Source organism: Styela clava, chromosome 2 (genome assembly GCF_964204865.1).
Source record: "Styela clava chromosome 2, kaStyClav1.hap1.2, whole genome shotgun sequence".
NCBI classification, from domain to species: domain Eukaryota; kingdom Metazoa; phylum Chordata; class Ascidiacea; order Stolidobranchia; family Styelidae; genus Styela; species Styela clava.
The window spans coordinates 17,414,692-17,434,462 of NC_135251.1; the positions used below are offsets into that span (position 1 = coordinate 17,414,692).

The 19,771-nt window shown below is 36.7% G+C and overlaps 1 protein-coding gene and 1 long non-coding RNA gene across 4 annotated transcripts in view; one reads left to right on the forward strand and one right to left on the reverse strand.

Moving 5' to 3' along the window:
• Nucleotides 1-11,143, forward strand: part of LOC120335619 (uncharacterized) — a 43,066-nt gene extending 31,923 nt beyond the window's left edge. For all 3 annotated transcript variants that reach the window (XM_039403154.2, XM_039403153.2, XM_039403155.2), the window contains 4 exons: nucleotides 784-1,050; nucleotides 4,757-4,927; nucleotides 6,854-7,034; nucleotides 7,148-11,143. In XM_039403154.2, coding sequence (XP_039259088.2) covers nucleotides 784-1,050; nucleotides 4,757-4,927; nucleotides 6,854-7,034; nucleotides 7,148-9,870 — 3,342 coding nt within the window. In that variant the 3' untranslated portion in view covers nucleotides 9,871-11,143. The remainder of the gene's footprint in view (nucleotides 1-783; nucleotides 1,051-4,756; nucleotides 4,928-6,853; nucleotides 7,035-7,147) is intronic.
• A 5,530-nt stretch (nucleotides 11,144-16,673) lies between these two features.
• On the reverse strand, nucleotides 16,674-18,611 carry LOC144419989 (uncharacterized). The gene is made up of 3 exons (XR_013474420.1): nucleotides 18,496-18,611; nucleotides 17,920-18,008; nucleotides 16,674-17,848 (listed from the first exon to the last, which is right to left on the reverse strand). It is a non-coding gene; the product is annotated as an uncharacterized LOC144419989 (long non-coding RNA).
• Between the last annotated feature and the right edge of the window lie 1,160 nt (nucleotides 18,612-19,771).

A 19,771-nucleotide genomic window follows, 5' to 3' on the forward strand; every position in this document is an offset into this window, starting at 1 on the left:
AAGATTATATGATTCGTTTAATATTATGTTACGAGTAGCTCATAGCTCGAAGGCATTGGTGACGTCCACGCTTTAATTTTTAGCACTCAATACGTGTTCCCCCACACGATTTTCAAGTCTTCAAAAACATGGCAATGCGAGGAAAATTTATGATTGGGAACACTCAGAATGATTTGTCATTCTATCTGAATCATGAGATTTGAAGTCGTTTCCCGGTAGCACATCATGTCATTTGTATGTCACTTGATTAACAAAGATTTTTTACATGATATATGTACTCAAACGATGGATGAATGCGATCTGGTGCGTGTCATATTTTGTCTGCTGGTCGATCGATGTTATTATCATTATGTTATACAGTCTATTTCACAAAAAGATGCCTAATTTCCATTCAAATGTTCATTGAGGCTACCTTGTGGCTTTGCCCACTCATAGGTTATCGGGACACGTCACAAAAGTCGTGTACGAAACTTGTAAAGTTAAAAGAGGATTTCTCATTACTATTTTTCATAATTTTTAAATACTGTATATTCATACGCTGTTCGCTCTTAGCAAAGCTCTGTATAGGGCAAAGGAGCTACTCTAGTTTCGACTGACCTAAATCTTCGAGTTTCGGCATTGCCTGCCCAATCTGTAACACCCTTGGTCTGGTGGTTGGCAGGGCATGTTTGAGCTCGACATTTTAACTTACGGTGTCAGCATAGTTGAGTCTGGCGCTTTCACCTCGCCAATTTGTTTCTAAGCGCAATAAATTTTCAGTAGATATTTTCATATTCATTTTAGTTTCCACGAATCTCAACCGCCTACCGGGAATATTGTGCCAACCAGGCAGACGCAAAGTACGCTCTGGACGCCGCTGTCGAAAGGGATGCCAGGGTGAGAGACTTCTTGCAGAGGTGTTTGGAGTCGCCATTCAGTCGTAAACTAGATTTGTGGTCTTATCTTGACCTCCCAAGAACGAGACTCGTCAAATATCCTCTTCTGTTACAAAATGTGCTCAAAAGAACTCCGGGAGATATGCAAGAGGAGAGGACCAATTTGGACAAAGTGGTGAGAATGCTCATAATAAATGTTTTCGTATAAATTTTTATGGCAATTTGTGTTTGCCAATTGGTGAACTAGCTGTAGATTTGTATGTGTTTACTTGGGCAAGAGTGTTTCATCTGCGACTTCCTCCACCATCAAGTCCATGTGTCTGGAGCAAGTAACTGGTTAAATATTCCCATACCCAACATGGATTGGTAACCGAACGAGAAGCTATTGTTCGCAATTCAATAAACCGTCTCATCGTTTTTTTTTCTCCCCATGATGCATATGAATATCCTATTCTGGTGAAGCCTATTGTCATTTTAGGGCCATACATAGAGCCGGTGGTATTAACTAAGTGATGTCATAATGAGATTTTATTGTCACGTAAAAGCATACTGGACAATTGGACATCAATTTCCCATGATGTTATTTACAACCTATCCTATTCAATTGATCGTTTGTTAACGATGGTTATGGTAACAGGATCATATTTGTTTCGCTTGTCAATTCGATAACAAGTTACCGAACACGTAGCGTTTCCGTTCCCACGTAATACATTGCGAAGACGAACCGTGTTGTCATATTATGGGGATATTGGTACATGAGTTCGATTGGACATCAGAGTCTGTGCGTTTCAAAATGTAGTTGACTGTGTAATTACGGATATAATAACGTTGCCACTTACCACCAACGATTGCACCTCCAATTGAGCATATTCCTCGTCTCGTTATTGCATCGAATATCTTCTAAATAAGAATGTTTTTAATGATTTTATTTGGAAACGCATAAAAGGGTCATTAATTGGTATTCTAGATTTTTAGAAATTAGATGAAATATATATATTATAATGAATATAGAAATTAAATGAAGACATTATTGATCTTACTGAGAGACTTTGATTGGTGAAAGAATAAAAAAAATTGGAATATTGTATATACTGGTAGTTAGATTGAATCCATTCGAATATTTGTTTCGGACATCCCTATTTTAGATCCTATTTCAATTTGGCACATTTGCTGTAATATAGTTCCAATGTGAGATAGTGTTATTTTAATTTTTGTTGTAGCTATTGTTCTGCACAATACATATTTTGAGCATGATAGTCTACTATAGATTATCGTTCTAAAAATAATCATGTCGGATCAATGGATGGATGAATGATACTGTCGTAAACAATTGGCTCAACGTTACAATAACAAAACAGCAATGACAGTAAGATGAGCGGCAATCGACTCGGCTTTTTGTGACTTTCTCCCAATCGATTCCGGTATCGAATTTACGACTATAACGTGTATTGTCTCGAATTTAAAACCAACATGCGAGTAGTACAATGATGAAAACTTTTTTAGGACATCAGATTTACATGCAACAATGGGGCAGGCGAGGTTACGTAGTAATGAAACGTCAATCCGCCGATATCCGGAACGCATCACCTTACAGTTGTTTACAATTAGCGTAAAATTCACATGCATTCCTACGTAATTCAATTTTTTTCAAGTCCGGTAGGCATCACGTTACAGCTATTCACAATTGCCGTAAAATTCCGGGAGGGATCACCTCAGTTGTTCGCAATTGTCGTAAAATTCACCTGCATTCTTGTGTAATTCCTGGAGGGATCACCCACAGTTGTTCACAATTGGCGTGAAATTCACCTGCATTCTTGAGTAGTTCAATTTTAAGTACTTTTGCCTTATACTGAAATATGAGACACTAAAAGTTTGTACAACGCACCAATTAGTTGAAATAATCTATAGTGACCAAACGGTAACTTACAGATATCCGCCATCATCGATTCATCTACGGCCTACAGAAATATGTGTTTACGATGAGTTTTGGTCATAGACCATTGTGTTTATCTGCAATTATTAGGAATGTTTTCCACTTGATAATTATCGGTTTTTCTTTTAACAAAAATTCAAACCAGCTATCAATGAAGATGTTTGCTAACCGATATCGCAAAAGGTAGCATAATCCGGAAGTTAACTCAAGTACCTATAGGCGCCAATATATCTTGGTTGATTTTTGGCTTTTTTTGCCGCTTGCCCCAGCAACCAAGCCAATTAATAATGGCGGCTATTTTTGTCTTCATCAAAGATGTAAAATTTTCAATTTTAGTTCACGATGAATTTTATCCAAAATATAGATAAAATTGTTTAAATTGAATTAAATGCAACATAAAATGCAACAAAATTATTTATTTTAGACGCTGATATTTCTATTAAAATATCAATATTTTTTGCTGTATTGCGATAAATTAGCAGCAAACAAGTCAAACTCGATGCATATACCCGGAATATACAGGGTGACAAAAAAGCAAAACCCAATTTATTTGGAAATTATGCTAGAGAAAGCATAACTGTAACTGTCTGAAGATTCTTAGATTACTGAAGTCAAGTGTTAAATAAATTTTTATAGAACTAAGAAAATTACAGATTCTGTTTTTTTGCGTCACAAGTATATATGTATATTGGAATCTTCGTATATTTTCATATTTTACTTTTATTAGGTTGCGCGACTGAAAGCGACATTCCGTTGAAACAACTTCTCAAACACTTCGCCGAGAGCGCTTTGGCGCGATTCCATATTTCGCAATTTTGTGTCGTCGGCGCCATTCAGTACAAGTTCATTTCACTTAATAACCAACATAAGTGGTTTGTTGTCGAACGAAGCTATTACAACCGTGTTCGGGTTGAAAACGTTTATTAATGGTTGATAAATCAGTCGACTAGTGAAGTCGATAAACAGCAAATATGTTTTTGTTGCCCATTTAAAACGCGGTATTATGATCATTGCGATCCAATATAGTTCGGCTAATACCGCACAATTGCACGTTGTGACGTCACGCTATTCCCTCTGTGACGCCACTGAAAAAAATTAGCCCTGACATTTAACATAACGGTTCAAGGGTAATACTTATTGGTTACATCGCATAGGGTTTTTGTTTACTACGGCGATAATAGTAGTCCTTGGGCCTCTCGCTATCGGGTTATGCGGGTATGCAGAGAATAATATGTGGACTGTGATCTCTTGACGCGTTCAAAAATACACTCAAGGCACGACCATCGCTGTTATTACGAGATATGAAAACCGATAACGGTTTCGGTCTTGAATGTTAAACGTTTTCATTACATCAAACATAACATGACATGGTATATTCAATACGTGTCACTCGCACTTAATTTGGAAGAATCGGAATCTTCCGGGTTAGGTGGTGGACATGAGATTTGAATACGGGATTTGAACCAGCGATGCCATCATAGTTTAGTCCAACGCTGAGATGGGCAGACCATGGCCCGCGGGCCAAATTCAGCCCGTTGTGTAATTCAATCCGGCCCGCCTGGTGGTGTAATTCAATCCGGCCCGCCTGGTGGTGCCACAGCCAAACTGAAACCAATTTTGAGGTTTCAGCTGAAAAATAGCTCCAGGAATTTGTTGAGATTGCGATTAAATTTAGTTTTGGCCGAGGATTATCGTAAAATGTAACTTTTTACGTCACACTCACATGGCCCGCCAATCTAGGCAGGCAGAATTTTTGGCCCCTGGCCCAACCTTGCCCATTCCTGGTCTAAGTCTTTAATCACCATCCCACCGCTACACAGCTCATATGTTCAAATAGTTCAGTTTTAAACGTATTTTAGAATGAAAATGATTGAAAAAGATCTATATTAATAATTCAGATGATCAATATAACCGTTTAGGTCTAACTCTAAACATCTTTGCAATTTAGATGGAGATAATCGGAGAAATTATTGAACGAGTTGACGAAACAACAGGCGAACAACAATGCAGATACATAAGATCAAAACTTGAATACCTCGACGACAAGCACAAGTCTTCCTTCGTAGATAACAGTCGTCTTATGTTATGCTCAGGACAATTGAAAAACAATCGTGGAACGGTAAGCAGATCATAGTTGTCATTCGACTTGGAGTTCCTGCCCGAAAATAACCGTTGATACAGGCTTCTTTATGTGGAATGTAATCAATATTCCTACATTTTGTCGAGCTAAGCTGCTCTGATTTTCGCTGAATCACACCATTTTCTTTTGCGTACTGTAATTTCGCTTGGTATTGCTGGAAGAATAACGAAAAGGCGCGTACCTGCACCGCTGTTATTTTCATCGTGTTTTTGTTCAAAGATTTTACCCCAGTATTTTTTGCCGAGTTTGGTTTCACCCTCTTCTTGTGTATGACCTCATACAGTGAGTGCTTGTCCTATACATTTATATCGTTAATTGTGCCTTCTTCAAATGCGCTCATTTTTGCGGGCAATGATGGCGAAATTGTCAGGTTTGTGCATATTTGGTTGATGTTCTGGGAATTCACTTTAGGGCAACTTAATATATTAGCTTATAAACGATACAATTATCTAAACGTTTAGCATATTTCTCGTCAATTAATGTAATTTCAAGGGTGAAATTATGGCGCAATTTTGGTATTGTCAATAATTGCTTGGCTTGTGGTGTTTTGCAACGTAATGAACGAGGTATCAGTGCTTGGAGGTTTCCATACCCTATCCTTTATTATGTTTTATGATGTATCTGAGAAGCTTGTGTTTTAATTTTCTTACCTCGTCTCTGTGTTCTTCAGCAAGCACTACACGACTTTTTACGACACTTTTATTATGTTTCGCTTCTATTTTGGAACTAGTTACGTCACCTGACGCTTGGTGATGCAACGCTTATGTCGCGGGAATTGTCGTTTCCTCGGAACACAACACCATCGATTTTGACATATGTTTGGCGCATAGTGGCATTTTTTATTCCAAATTTAACAATAAATTAAAGTGTCTAAATTGTGATACACGACTTTTTCTGTCCTCAAAACATAGTTTTGTTATATTTGGCTAAGCGCGGGACCTTAGAAATAACTGTAGCAGGCGTGTTTTTCAATGCACCAAGTTCGGGCATCGATTCGTAGCGAGTCATCTTGCAGTTTTGTGGCGTCATAAAGAATTCGTGGCATCTGCGAAGCGTGCAAAAACGAGATCATTATCTGAATAAAAAGATGTCAACTGAAAAATTGATTTACCTTAAATGAAAATTAATGAATTTTTGGCGAATAGAGGTTTTCGACTCATATAAAATCTGTCGATATAAAATTTAATTAATTTATTTCCAAGGTACTCTAAATGATGTCATCCATTTCAATATTCATTTTTTACTTGGACTATTATAACCAGAGTGTAATAAATTGGGTAAGCAATGTTGGATCAAAAAAATTCAGGTCCGTCCGTAAATGATATCTCCGTAACTATCAGTAGGTGTTTATACTCAGACCTTTTCGGACTGAAGGTCAGCTAACGTCCGTAATTAGATCTTCAAAAGCAGTCGTAACTGGAATCTTATAAGAATTTTTTTAACAGCGTTTTTGTGATCTTTCCGGATATTTTTGAAACTATGCGATGTATAATTGACCAAACAATGTCTTATATACCAATAACTTATACCACTCATAGCACTGGAAATTTTGGTTGTAGTCATCAATAGAACCTATTAAAAATGATGCGATCGATTTACTCTGGTTTTCCGTAACATTTACGCTTATTCTTAGCACATCGTACAGGGTACAGGTTAATTTACCGTAATACTGTCGTCGCTCTGGACGGTGTATTTCAATTATTTATAGATTGAAGGTCGTCATGGTAACGGTTTTTTAATAAACAATTCATGATGATGACCTTTTCGCGCGATAATACGATGTTAATTGTGACGTTTTATGCTGAATTGTGTTGTATGTGAGATCGAGTGCGCGGTATACCGTTTTTAAAATACCTAACATGCTTATGTTTTATAACTTTTTAAAATTATTTTTCTTATTTTCAGAAAATGCACGTCTTCCTGTTCGAAGAGGCTTTCGTCTTGACTCGTCAAACGACACGCAGTAACAAGATTTCCTACCAAGTATACAGACCACCTCTGCCCTTGCGTAGTTTGATAGTGGACGCTAACGAAGGCGAAAAACTTAGTGGATCCTTCAGAGGAGGCATCTTGAGCTCAGAAAAAGGTTGGACAAAGTTCATTCAAATTTTTTTTTTGTGGATTTTTCATTTATTTTGTAATTGCACCATTACAAGTATGCCGTGCCCGATGTTAACTTATCTATACTATATTTTACAGTGAAACACTCATTCCGTGTGAAGTCAGAAGAATTAAACGTGTCATATACTCTGCAAGCATCGGAAGAACACGACAGAAAACAATGGATAAACGCTATCCAAGAAGCACTAACAAAATACAAAGCGAAACATCCCGATGCACCGGAATTATTGGCGACGCAAATTTCGAGAAGACGGGCGACCTATGACCCTTCGAGCAACGGTGGCAAAAAACAAGCGGCTAGAGCAGTTTTGAGATCGTCCTCGGACAAAAGTAACAGGAGTATAGCCAGTTCGACAGATAAGAGTTCTTTGCAAGAGGAATCGCAGGAAGAAGATGTTTCAACGACTTCGGATGAAATGGGACCTTGGGGTCGCACCAGGAGTCAAACCGTTAACCCGTCGATTCTTGCTTCCAAAAGCGGCTCATCCATTTCAAGAAAGTCATCAGGATCTTCCACGAAAAGTGATAAATCGACGAAGCAAAAGCAAAAGGAAAGTAAAAAGGAGCTCGACACACAAAAACTGAAAGAAAAGTTGAAGGGGCTAGAACTCGACAAAGACGGTCCACCATCACCTCTGCGCACCAGTTTCAAAAAGAAATCTGGAATATCAAGGCATTTCAGTCTTTCTGGTGCCGACAAATCAGCAAAACCCGTAATCAGGACAAGAAGTAACGATGATGTGGGAAAAGAGAGAAACAAATGCCAGCGTAGTAGAAGTTTAACATCTTCTCCGCAGATGACTAAATCTACCGCTTCCCGTTTCGGCTCTAAAAAGCACAGTCAAGATAAGATTCGCTCAAGTAGTTTAGCGGTGCCCAACTCAGCGAAACCACCTATTGGACCAACTTCATCGCCGTATTCTGTCAGACGAACACCAAGTTTCAACTCGCAGTCAATCCACGAGGCGCAATCCACACCTAACTTAACAGCACTAGCCAGAAGTACGTCGTTCACATCGAGAAGGTCTTCCACCAGATTGAATCAACTAGCAGGACAAAATAATTGCAGCAGCGTTGGCAATCTGAGAAAAGGTCTTGGTGGAAATTCAACGTCAGAATTGCGTAGTTCCTCTGTCGAAAGAAGGGCGGAGGAAGCGAAACTATTACGCAGAGTTCGAAGTCAGGAAAAACCATCAAGTGAAGGTGATCAGCCTGAACCAACTGTTCCTTTGTCGCATGAATCCAAATCTACAAGTTCCGACAAAAATATCACAGAGGTCGAAGAAACATCGACACCCGAAGCGAAATTTGCATTGCCGAGAGCTGTTTCAAATCTTTTACCTAAGTCTGACATCGCTATTGTTTGCACACCAGCTACTCCAAAGGACTCTCCCGTGGTTAAAAATATGCACGAAGATGAGGTTGATGCGTCGAGTACTGTAGATGAGATTTTAACAATCACTGTTCCCGTGGAAGGCGATGAAACCGTGGCTGAAGATAACGAAATTATAGCCACAAATGAAGATTTACAATCGAGGCAAAATGCTGTCGAAGAAGATATCACTACGGACCAATCACATCACTGCGAAACTTGTGAAGATCCCGAAGTAAATGGAGACAAAGCCGATGACGACATCACAATTGAAAAATCTGAACCAAAAGTTGCCGAATCACAGGAAAATGACGCCATCTCCACAAGCGAAGACCAGGAACATTCCGATGACATCGCACCAGCAGCGGACGACGTTACTGATGCTCAGTCAATAGACGAACTTATGGAAGAATATCAGGATTCCGCCGAAGTAGCACTTCCAGCGCAAAACAACGAGGGTGACCTGATTTCTTTCAAGAATGAATCAGAAATAGACGAAACAACGGAAGAAATGAACGAGAAAGATGAGAATGTTTGTGAAAGAAATACTCAAGATGAGAAAGATTTAGAAGCCGAAGCTCCTGTTGAGGCTGAAAATAACGAATGTAACCTGGAGAGGGAAACTGTTAATTATGAAGGAATTGAAAACGATGGAGCACTCAGTGAAGAATTCGTACTTGAGACGGAGCCTTGTCTCTCTCAGGATATACCGGCGAATTCTACTCAAGATGAGGATGTTGTTATGGAAGACCAGGAAGAATGTATTTCTACAAAAAAGGATGTTGAAGATTGTCAATCGATGGATGATAATTTTCTTCAAGATGTAGAGATGAAAGAGGAAATTCAAGAACTTGCTCAAGATCATGTTGAAGACGTTTCTCATGAAGAAGTTACTCAAGTTGAGGATGTTTCGAAAGATTCATCTACTCAAGTTGAGGAGGTTTCAGAAGAAGGATCTACTCAAGTTGAAAATGTTTTGGAAGAAGAATTCACTCAAGTTGAAAATGTTCATAAGGAAGAATCTCAAGTGGAAGACATTGTGCCTGGAGAAACTACTCAAGTCGAGGCTGAGGAATCAAGTGATACTTTAGAAGTTGAGCACTCAAATAACGAAAATACTATTCAGGTCATTAAGGACTCTATCATCGAATCAGAAATGACCACAGAATTACATGAACATGACCAAGTCATTTTAGAAGACAAATTAATGGAAGATGCAAGCGATGACCCCGTTGTCGTCTGCCAAACCGAGAGCTGTGATATAGAAAATAACAACGTTGAACAATCCGACGATATATCTATCCCCGTTAATAAAACCGACGGTTGCTCCAAAAATAATGATATGGAAACCGATACGGTTAACTGCTGTAGGACTGAAATTTCAGACGAAAACATGAACCAAATGCAAAATTTGCAAGCTAGCGTCTGATGATTATTATTTTATTTATCTATTCTGCGATTTTTTCGGTTTCTAAGCTTGTCACGTGATCAAATTCATTCGAGCGTGGTTGCATGGCAAGATTAGGACCGAATCGAATCGAATTTTAAATAAGCTAATTTTTTTTCCTCGTTAGTTCCGAGATTTTTTGCCATTAAGGTCGATTCTCCGCCGGACGGTTGACCTTAATTTTGTTTTGTTTTTTTTTCTGCTAATTCTCGATTCTTATTCCCTGATTTTTATTTTAACTATTCACGCGATTGTACTTTTTTCGGTTTAACAATTTTTATTATTATTATTCCTGTCGCTTATCACTCTTAATATTATTCTTATTGTCATTTTGGCATCATATCAAAAAGGGTATGCAACATTTTTACGGTATGTTATAGCTCCATCTTTTTTTTTTGTGTGCGACAAAAAACGTCGCCCGTTTTTTTTATCATCAAGTGTTACTGCAAACCCGAATTATTTTCCTTCTTCCGATCGTTTATTTAGTTACCATAGCTGAGAGTTTTCAGCCAATGTCGATATTTTTAGTTCAGTATGATGTATTCCCAACTCCATGCACTCGCTATTCAACCTTATCTATCGTATCGCACAATTTGAGAGTAGCGGTTTTTGCATGATTTCTGATTGGCTGTCACAATTAGTTCAAATAGATTCTAAATATTTTATTTTAGGAAATGATTTATCACTTGGTCACAGCTCAACATGTTCTTCCCGTATATGTTTTGAACTGTTGAATAAGCACATTTTGTCGCACTAGAACCAAATTAGTTTATGTAAACATTTTAGGTTTATTTTGAAAAAAATTGCATTTTTGTCATAGTATGGTTCTAATAGCTTAACCTAAAAATTGACATAAGGCACTGCCTAAAATAAAACTAAAACAGGTAAAGATTTAAATGAAGCTTTACCATTTCGTTAGATTCAATTTTAAAAACCTATAATAAAAAGTAGATGTGACTGAGGAATATTTCATTAACATATTTCATTAATTATATTAATGCCTGAAAAGTATTCATTATTTATCGTATCTCCGTCTCCGTCCAATATTTCTTTTCGAATCTATCATAATGGACATGGAATGTTTCGATTCAGAAGCCACACAACGTGCCTGACAAATGTGGGACAAAACTCCATATGGATTAGAATGTTGATTTTTTTTGCGTGGCGTGGCCTTCCATTAGTCCCTGTCCTTTGAATATTTTTATATTTCTAGAATTTTTCGTATTTGAAATAAAATGTGAAATGAAATTTCTGATTCCGATTTGGATTTTATTATCGACTCCGGTAATCACTTCTGTGATTGATTACGACAGCTTATAGATGCCTGTCTATTGTGGGATATTTATCCTCCACCCTGAGATAAATATAGATTGAAAAGTTAAGTTGTTTAAAAACTTTAAATGACAGTCGGTTCAGTGAGCGCTTCAGCTTAAGTGCGCCATAAGTGGAAATTGACGAACAGCAATCTATAGATTGAAAAGATAGTCGGTTCGGTCTGTTGCAACGGTCCTGCAAAAATTGAGGGCCCCGTGAGTCTTATTGGGTTGTGTGTTGTTCTTCGTATAAAGCAGACGAATCTTGTACTTATGTGATGTATCTGTGATTGTTTTGTACTGAATCTTCTGAAGGTTCTGATATCTGACAATCCACTGTTTTTAAAAAAAGGTAGTTCAAAACGTGTAGTCTGTTTGCCGAGACCAATTCCAGTTAGCAAAAAAGCGTTGATTCTTGTAACTCTGCGGGCTCGACTCCGTGAGACTTCTAACATCTGTGCAAGCTAATTAAGGGTACATGCGGGCAGTGTTAACTCTAAGCAAATTATGAGTGCGAAAGTGCTTCGCAGTCGAAAAAAAAAAGTGCGAAAGTGCTTTTGCCGATTTTAACAAGTTAGGTGCCCTAGCCTTTCATATAACCCATTTAAAACGGCATAGATACTCAAAAAAGCGATCCACCGGTTAACATTATGAATTAAAGAGAAGCCTTTTCGTTAACCGAGTTCCCTTTAAGCGAATTCATGTTTAATTAAAACAAGCGAATTCATCGGCAACGAAATGACATCTGCTAACACCTGCCGGGACAAAACTTTCATGCAATGTATCAAGGCGTCAGTTGCTTAGTCGCGTAAACAGCAAAGACTTTCACATTTGTTACTCATTTCATCTAACAGACACGAGGCAGGCTGGAAACCATATTAGTTACAGGGTGGATCGTTTGTACAAATCCCCTCCAAACCCCCCCAAATATAAATAGCAATCAACTAATTAGGGTTAGGTGCGCTGGAATTTCAACTTTCCGATTTATCCCTAAACCTAATCTGATAATTATTAATTTGTGATTTTGAACCACTTTGAAAGTCGCCACCCGCTGTTTTAAAAGATAAGTTAACCTACGTTCCCTCCGAAATATTACGCAGGATACTCCCCTGTTTTATGAGATAGGTTGACCTACTTTCCTTTCAAACCTTTTTCTCCGAAATATTACACAAGATCACTTTGAAAATCCTCCCGTTTCGTGAGCTAGCGTGACCTAATTTCTCATTTACATTTATATTATACTATTTCAGAGCTTACCAGAAGACAAGTAATTTTGAAATGTCGACATGCCTTGGTTTGGTGCGAGTTAGTTTAAATCGGGCAGAAAACTTCATATATTGGCAAAATGTTTAGTAATGTCATGTACTTTCAGCATTCATAAATAGCACTTTCTAATGCTGCTGACCTAGTATCAAATGTTCGCATCACAACGCCACTTGCGAGGTTTCCATATATTTCAATTACACTAATAGGAACGATGACACCAAAGAGTTTTCTTTTGCGAAGGTACACTAAATATAACCAGGGTGATTCTTGAGAAAAACATTTATAAAAAAAAAACGAATGATATGATAGTGGATCCCAAATAATTTTGAGAGTGTCTCGAAATACCAATCCATTTGATAAATAATTTTCATTCGACCACATGAACGCTGATATCCTGAAAATTAATGTTGAAAGAGAATTACGCACTCTCAGGTATCGGACATCCAGTCGCGATATTCAATCGTTCATATGCACAAATCTCACATTAATAGTAATTGCTACCCAAGTTTGTAAAGTTTAGAAACCAACAAACAGAAAATAACCTAAAACACAATTAAAATTTAGTCAGCAATAAATTTGTCGCCAAGACGATGCCATACAAAACAAAAAAGCTGCCGTTGTTTTTTAAGCAGAATGTAAAAAAAATTATAATTAATAAACGGGAGTTACGACGAATCGTGTGTATTAAACTTCCCTGGTAAGTATTTTGATAAGTACTATTATTATTGTACTTATACACACACCTGTTGGAGTATTTCGGACAATTTCGAATGTAAAATAAATGAAAACCCGACATATAATAAAGACGCACGCAAAAGTAAAATGAACATTTATTGAAAAAGTTATTATTTAAGAAAGACAACATGATCGTACAATTCCGCCAAAACCTCGATGTTCGCAAGTGAAATAATAAATAAATACTTCCCTGTATTCGATCAATTAACTTTAGCGTATCGTTGTTCTGCCAACAAACAGCCGTGTGCAAAATATTTCCGTCCTGTGATATGCTCACAAATATTCTCGATATTAATATCATACCCTCGCGTATGTACTTTCTATTAGCTCTTTAGTGATCCCTTCAATCCTTGGCCAAGTCATGTTTCGAATATGTGAACATTTTATTCGACCATACGTGGCCGGCGGGATGTTGAAAATTGTAAACAAGAGAGAGGTAAAATCAATCGCGAATTTCGTTATAACGGCTCGTTTACGAATTGTTGCGCCTGTTGTCGTCGAAAATGATTACATTTGTTGTATTTTGAGGCATTTAAGCAGTAATAATTAGGGCATGACATCATCAAAATCGTCAAGTGAGATCTTGAAATTGCAAATTCCGTAAATAAAATTGTGAATTATTTGGTAACGAATTCAGCTTTAATGACCGTCGGGGTATTGTTTTGTTGAATATTATTATTAATGTGAGAGCGCCAAAAACATACAGCCCATACCGATGCGACTGCAATTTATATGGTCGCAATTGGTCTGGAGCGTTTATTAATAGTGTAAAATAAATTAAACGAATATCAGTTATAACCAAGCCTGTCAGCGTGTTTATTTTCTGTTGGCAGGAATCGTAAAATACCATCTTGAGACAAATTCACTTCTATTATTAAATCTTAATTTTCAGTTATTATCGTTATACAAATAACGTGTGGCAACTTTTTAATTTATCGTCGACCAAAAAACCGCCCCACACTCGTCCAAACGTGTGTCGAGCTTGAACGACAGGAACAGATTCATCGACGACCTTAATTAGGGAAAATATGTATTTTATTGGGAATGCAAAATAAATGTAACAAAACGCATTTTTTGTGATATAACTTTGTATTTTCGGAAACGGGTTGCCGTGAAAGGTAAAATTTGATCTAAATTAATCGCAAAAATGTTTTATTTTAAATGTAACAAAACACATTTTCGCGATATAACTTTGTATTTTCGAAAACGAGGCGTCACGAAAATTATTAATCTAATGTTTTATCTATCGTTTAACTAACGTCTGGAACACATCATTTTCGGGGAGAACTCTAGCCCGCGAAATGTCATTTAATTTGAAATAGAGAATGTTTCACGCATTTCAAAACGGAAAATCACCAGTAAGTGGACAGGGATCCAACCCTCCGGATTCAGTATTCTATATCCCCCCGTGTCAGAACTTCCTGAAGAATGGAACAAAGAACCCGTCAAACCGCCGCGGAAGAAGGGGAGTATTTTTTGCGCTAATAATTAGGGCGTGACAATATCAAAATCGTCAAGAAACTGGTGAATTTGCAAATTCCATAAAAAAAATTGTGAATTGCTCTGGTAACATTTTAGCTATAATTATCGCCGGGGTATTGTTTTGTTGAAAACACGTTGAAACTTGAGGGAATTAGTTACAATTAGCGCCTGACCTCTATTAGGCACTCGAGCACTCGAAAAAAAAGCACTCCAGCCCAATCTTTTTAGCATTAAGTCGCATCAATGACATTAAACAACATGATAGGCAACTCTGACGTCACTCCATAAGACTACATGCGAAAGATTGTATTTCATGATACGCTCCAATGCACATATTTCTCGTCTCCTTTCGCGACCGTTTTCCGCTCGCTTTTGCTACTCGGCGTCTACTTTACGTGTAGTGCCTGCCTTTTTGCGCCTGTAACGAAAGAAAATAATCTCTATATCTAAGAAGTTTTGCTCACTTGGGAAGCTGGAATGGCAGACAAGCTGTAAAGAGTAATTCTGGACATCATAGACGTTTTTTTATCAGAGAAGATTACAAACGCGATAGCGTAAAGATTTGTGTAGAACATTTTGCAGATAATGACAAAGTTAGGAATTTTAATGTTTGCGCTTAAAACATTGAAATTTCATTTAAAGAGAGTGTCATGCAAAACTGTTTTTACTTCTCTTAACGGTGCTGTGATACAATTCCATAACACAAAGTTTGCACCTATCGAACATGCTTTAGTAGGTTAATTTATTAGACATATATATTACATATTTAGTTAACCGTAGGTAACATTGCTGGTACATAATGCCTCGTAGATAGGTTTGTGTCTAAATTTAGGAATTTAGTTCATAGCCCACTAATTAATATTATCTTCTATGTAGGAGGTTGCAGGGCTGATTCAACTTGCAGACTTACCGATCATCTGACGATGCTCATTTAGTTTGGCTCGAGCAAGTCTTCTTGAAAGACTTGTATGAATAGAAACTACCTATATGTTTTGCCTTCCTCCGATTTTAGAAGACAAATTTATTCTGAGGGATTTGGCATATAATTCTCATTGATTGTTGGCTGTTTATGATTCCTATTAATTGTGAATTCTGATTATAACAAAGAGTTAAAAATTTTTTTACGTAATTTACGGGCACCTTTTTCTTGTCAATACTCCAAGCTGAGGTAATAAACAAGACAATACTGTACATTTATGTCATCTGGAAGCAAAATATGCACACTAATTAAAAGTTTGACACATTGAGATAATACATCATGACAGAAAATACAAGTTAAAGATATGTATGACCATCACATGGTAATTAAAATTTAAAAAAAAGTAATAGGGGCTGTGGAGTATATAAAGTTCAAGACAAAAAAAAGAACATAAGTTCATAGCTCATGAACTCTTAATTTTGCCTCCATTGCTTTGTGAAGGCCAATATATTCCGAGTGGCTGAATTGGTTTACCTTTATGATAGCAACGATTTTGTATTCAATATAGCGAGATTTTTTTCAATTTAATTGCAGTGATATTATTTCCCAAAGCAATGCTTGAATCGTCTAGAATAGATCAGTGGTGTCAAACTCGAGGGTTTTTGAGAGCCGCATTGCATTTTGGAAATTGTAAAAAGGGCCAAAAACACTTTTTGATAATGTATACTTGAAAGATATTTTTCAGATAGTTTTAGTTTGTGACATATATTGTGATGCAACTAAACAGTTGGATTAAGTTTTATTATTTTCTTTAATTTCAAATGCAATTACATATTAATATTTGCATTCCACTATTATTGCCAGTTACTGTATTTATTACAAAAAATCATAAAATTCTTTATACAACCATCAAAATCATTTTTGAACAAGCTTTGGATAAGGAAAGAATAATACATACACTAAAAATGACTTAATCTAAATACATGGACTTGAAATTAACAAAAATACTACAGTATAAGCTCAATGTTTTGTTAATTACATTTGTCCTGACGTTTGGCATCTTTTTTGTGTCACCAGCATACTAAGGCAAGGCTGAAATGATTTTATAGTACCAACTCTAACTAACGAGGTCACATGATCATGGGTTAATCTGGATCTTTGCGAATGTTTAATTAATTCCAGTAATGCAAAAAAGTTTCTTTTATCATTTCATGAATAGATCAGTAAAAAAACAAATGACAGATATTTTCGACACGACATTTCGCGCCACATTGCATGGCATAGGATTGCTTGAATTATTATTGATATTAATTTTTAGTAACTAATTCGTTGTATATTTATATTAATATACAAACACATGGTAATTTTCTGTTCGAAGTTGGTCTTCGAAATTGTCATATTGACTGCTGAGCTTATTGTGTTTTTTTATTGTACTGATGAAAATATGACAAATTGAACAATGTGCTTCAAAATTTTGTGAAATGCAGAAATATTGCAACTCCCATTTTCTTCGAAAATGCCACCTTCTTCATGTACTTTGCGTTCAATTTATTCACTCAAGTGTTTTATTCAAGTATTCTTTTGCTAGCTTGATGTGTATTCTTAATTGGGTCAAAATGTGAACAAAAAAATTAATTTTCCAAAACTACTTTCAGTAAATTGCTTTCTGTGTGAATATTCAATTTCACTTTAAAAGGGTTGAAAAATCTATTACACTTAGATAAAAAAAACTCCAAAATACAATTACAATTATTGTTAAGCGTTCGAGGGCCGCACTGGAAGTTCTCCGGGGCCGCGAGTTTGATATCCCTGGTCGAGATTGAAGTTGTTCTAAATATAAAACAGTATTTTATCATGAATCATGATTATACCCTTTCCTGAATTTCTTCTTTAGTAGGCCTACTACCAAAAGTTGATGATTCAAATATAACACAGGTGTAGTGAGTGACCAATAATCCTCATTTTCCAAAGCTGTTTTAAGTATGTCTGGCATGTTTTGTGCCTTTTTACGAATAAGACCGCTTATGCAATCTTACGCTTTGGAATTTTTAGTTATTTTCCTCAAGCCCTGCAGGATGTAGGGGCCATACACAACTCTACCGGAGGGTCAAATGTCTTTGCATGTCTCCATAGGTTGTTCTTCTATTGCAAACATTTATGGAGTATTCTGATTGTATTTCTTGGAATCACACTGTCACTGATATGTCGCCAGACTTCTGATATCTCCCCTTCTGCTACAGTTGTCCTGTGAATAAATAATAGGAAATTGAGGTTGGACGAATAGTTGAAAGTTTTGCTTAATGTCGGCTTAATTACTTGATTGATATACTTTCTATTTTTGCTATTGCCTCTTGTGCTGCAGGAGTCCCACAATGCTTAGACAGGTTTTCCCACAACTTTTACATCTAAAGAAAGAGAGGAGATTTAATAATGTTCGTTTAGAATAAATAAAGCAGTCTATATAAGCAGTCTTTAGATTGGAAAAGCTAATAAATCCAATATCTCATGTTTTATGTAAAAAATGTTTTACTGAATTTGGTATATAAACCAACTAATAAAGGGGTTTAGTCAGAAAATTACTATACAATATAGACCGGTATGAGTGAAATGTTAGGTGAACTTGTTAACCCTTTGATTCAATACGCAAATAAAAGTGAATGAGCAATAGTATGTTACAGCAATGAGTATATATCCTCACTGATTAAAAATAATCTAATTGGAGGTGCATGAACTATTTGAAACCGTAAGGGGTAAGTAAATATGCAATTTCGGCAAATAGGCAACTACGTACCGTACTGATTTAATAACTTCGTAGTATTTGACAAGAGCTGGCTTTCCCACATGTACTTAACAGTGCAATGCCCGGGTGTGATATACAACAATAGTATTTACCTTACTTTTTTCCGATTTCTTTTTACCTTCAATTTTCCAATATATCATTAAAATCGACAACAACTGTCAAAGCAGGAACGAACACCATTTGTGCTATGCCTTGAAAGCAGCACACATCCGCTCGTTTTCGTCTCGTCAAGTATGTGCATTGGAGCGTGTTATCGGATACGATCTTCGGCCAAAAATGCCTGAGTTGCGCATCATGTTGTTTAATGTCATTGGTCGCATACGTAAAATATCCTGTAAAAGAAGTGCTGTTCATTAACGTCATCTCGTCTTATGACCACGCAGAAATGCCTTTATTGCCGAATTATTCAATCTCTATTTTAAATCAACATTCAGGATTGGCACAATTTCAGATTTGCGAAGTTTATCACCATAGAAATACATGAGAAAGTTAATTATCGTCTTAATAAATATCTGCATCACGGTATGGACAATAATATTACCATTCGCATAAAATTGGGACGGTAAATTTACAAATCTTGATAGGTAATATTAAAGCCAACGCAAATGTTAATTTGAGTCCTCAATGTCTTCAACAGCTGTTGCCGATGTGAACGAACGGGTAAACCCGAAATATAAAACTTCGATGTCCGCCGACCCACAAGAATTCATATTTGTAAAAAAGAGAGGGCGGGAATATAGATTACCCAAAACCTGGATATCGCCGCCAAAACGATCGGTGACAAGAACAATTAGCGATTACAACGGTATTAACCAGTAAAAAGGCTTTGTTGCCGATTTTTTAATGTTTCCACCACGTTTATTCGGTACTCCTTTAAAATATTCGATTCAAAAAAATATTGAATTTTGCCCACCCGTCCTCGCATATCAATGAGAAATAGTTGTGTAAATATCGCAAAATTACGGAAAATGCCACTGCTTTCAACATTGTGATTACATTAAAATGGCACTTAATGGTATTTTGTGAATTTGGTGATTTTGCAAATCTGTGACATGCTGCTAAAAGTTTCGTCTGATTTGAAAATCGTGCAGTTTGGTCACAATTCATCCAAAGTGACTATAACACATAACACTTTTATAGTCATTTTGAATTCATCGATATCATTGATAGTCACATGACCAATTTTCAAAGAAACGCACTGCGTATTATTCCAACATCTGGTTTCAATCACCCGAGAGCGTTTTTTGCCGGAGAAGCGGAATCGGTGTGCTTGTATAATAATCATATTACAAACAAGAATTTTGCGGTTAATGCAAAAGCTTTATCTCCTATGTCTGCATCTCATAGGTTAGAATTCCGGTAAATATC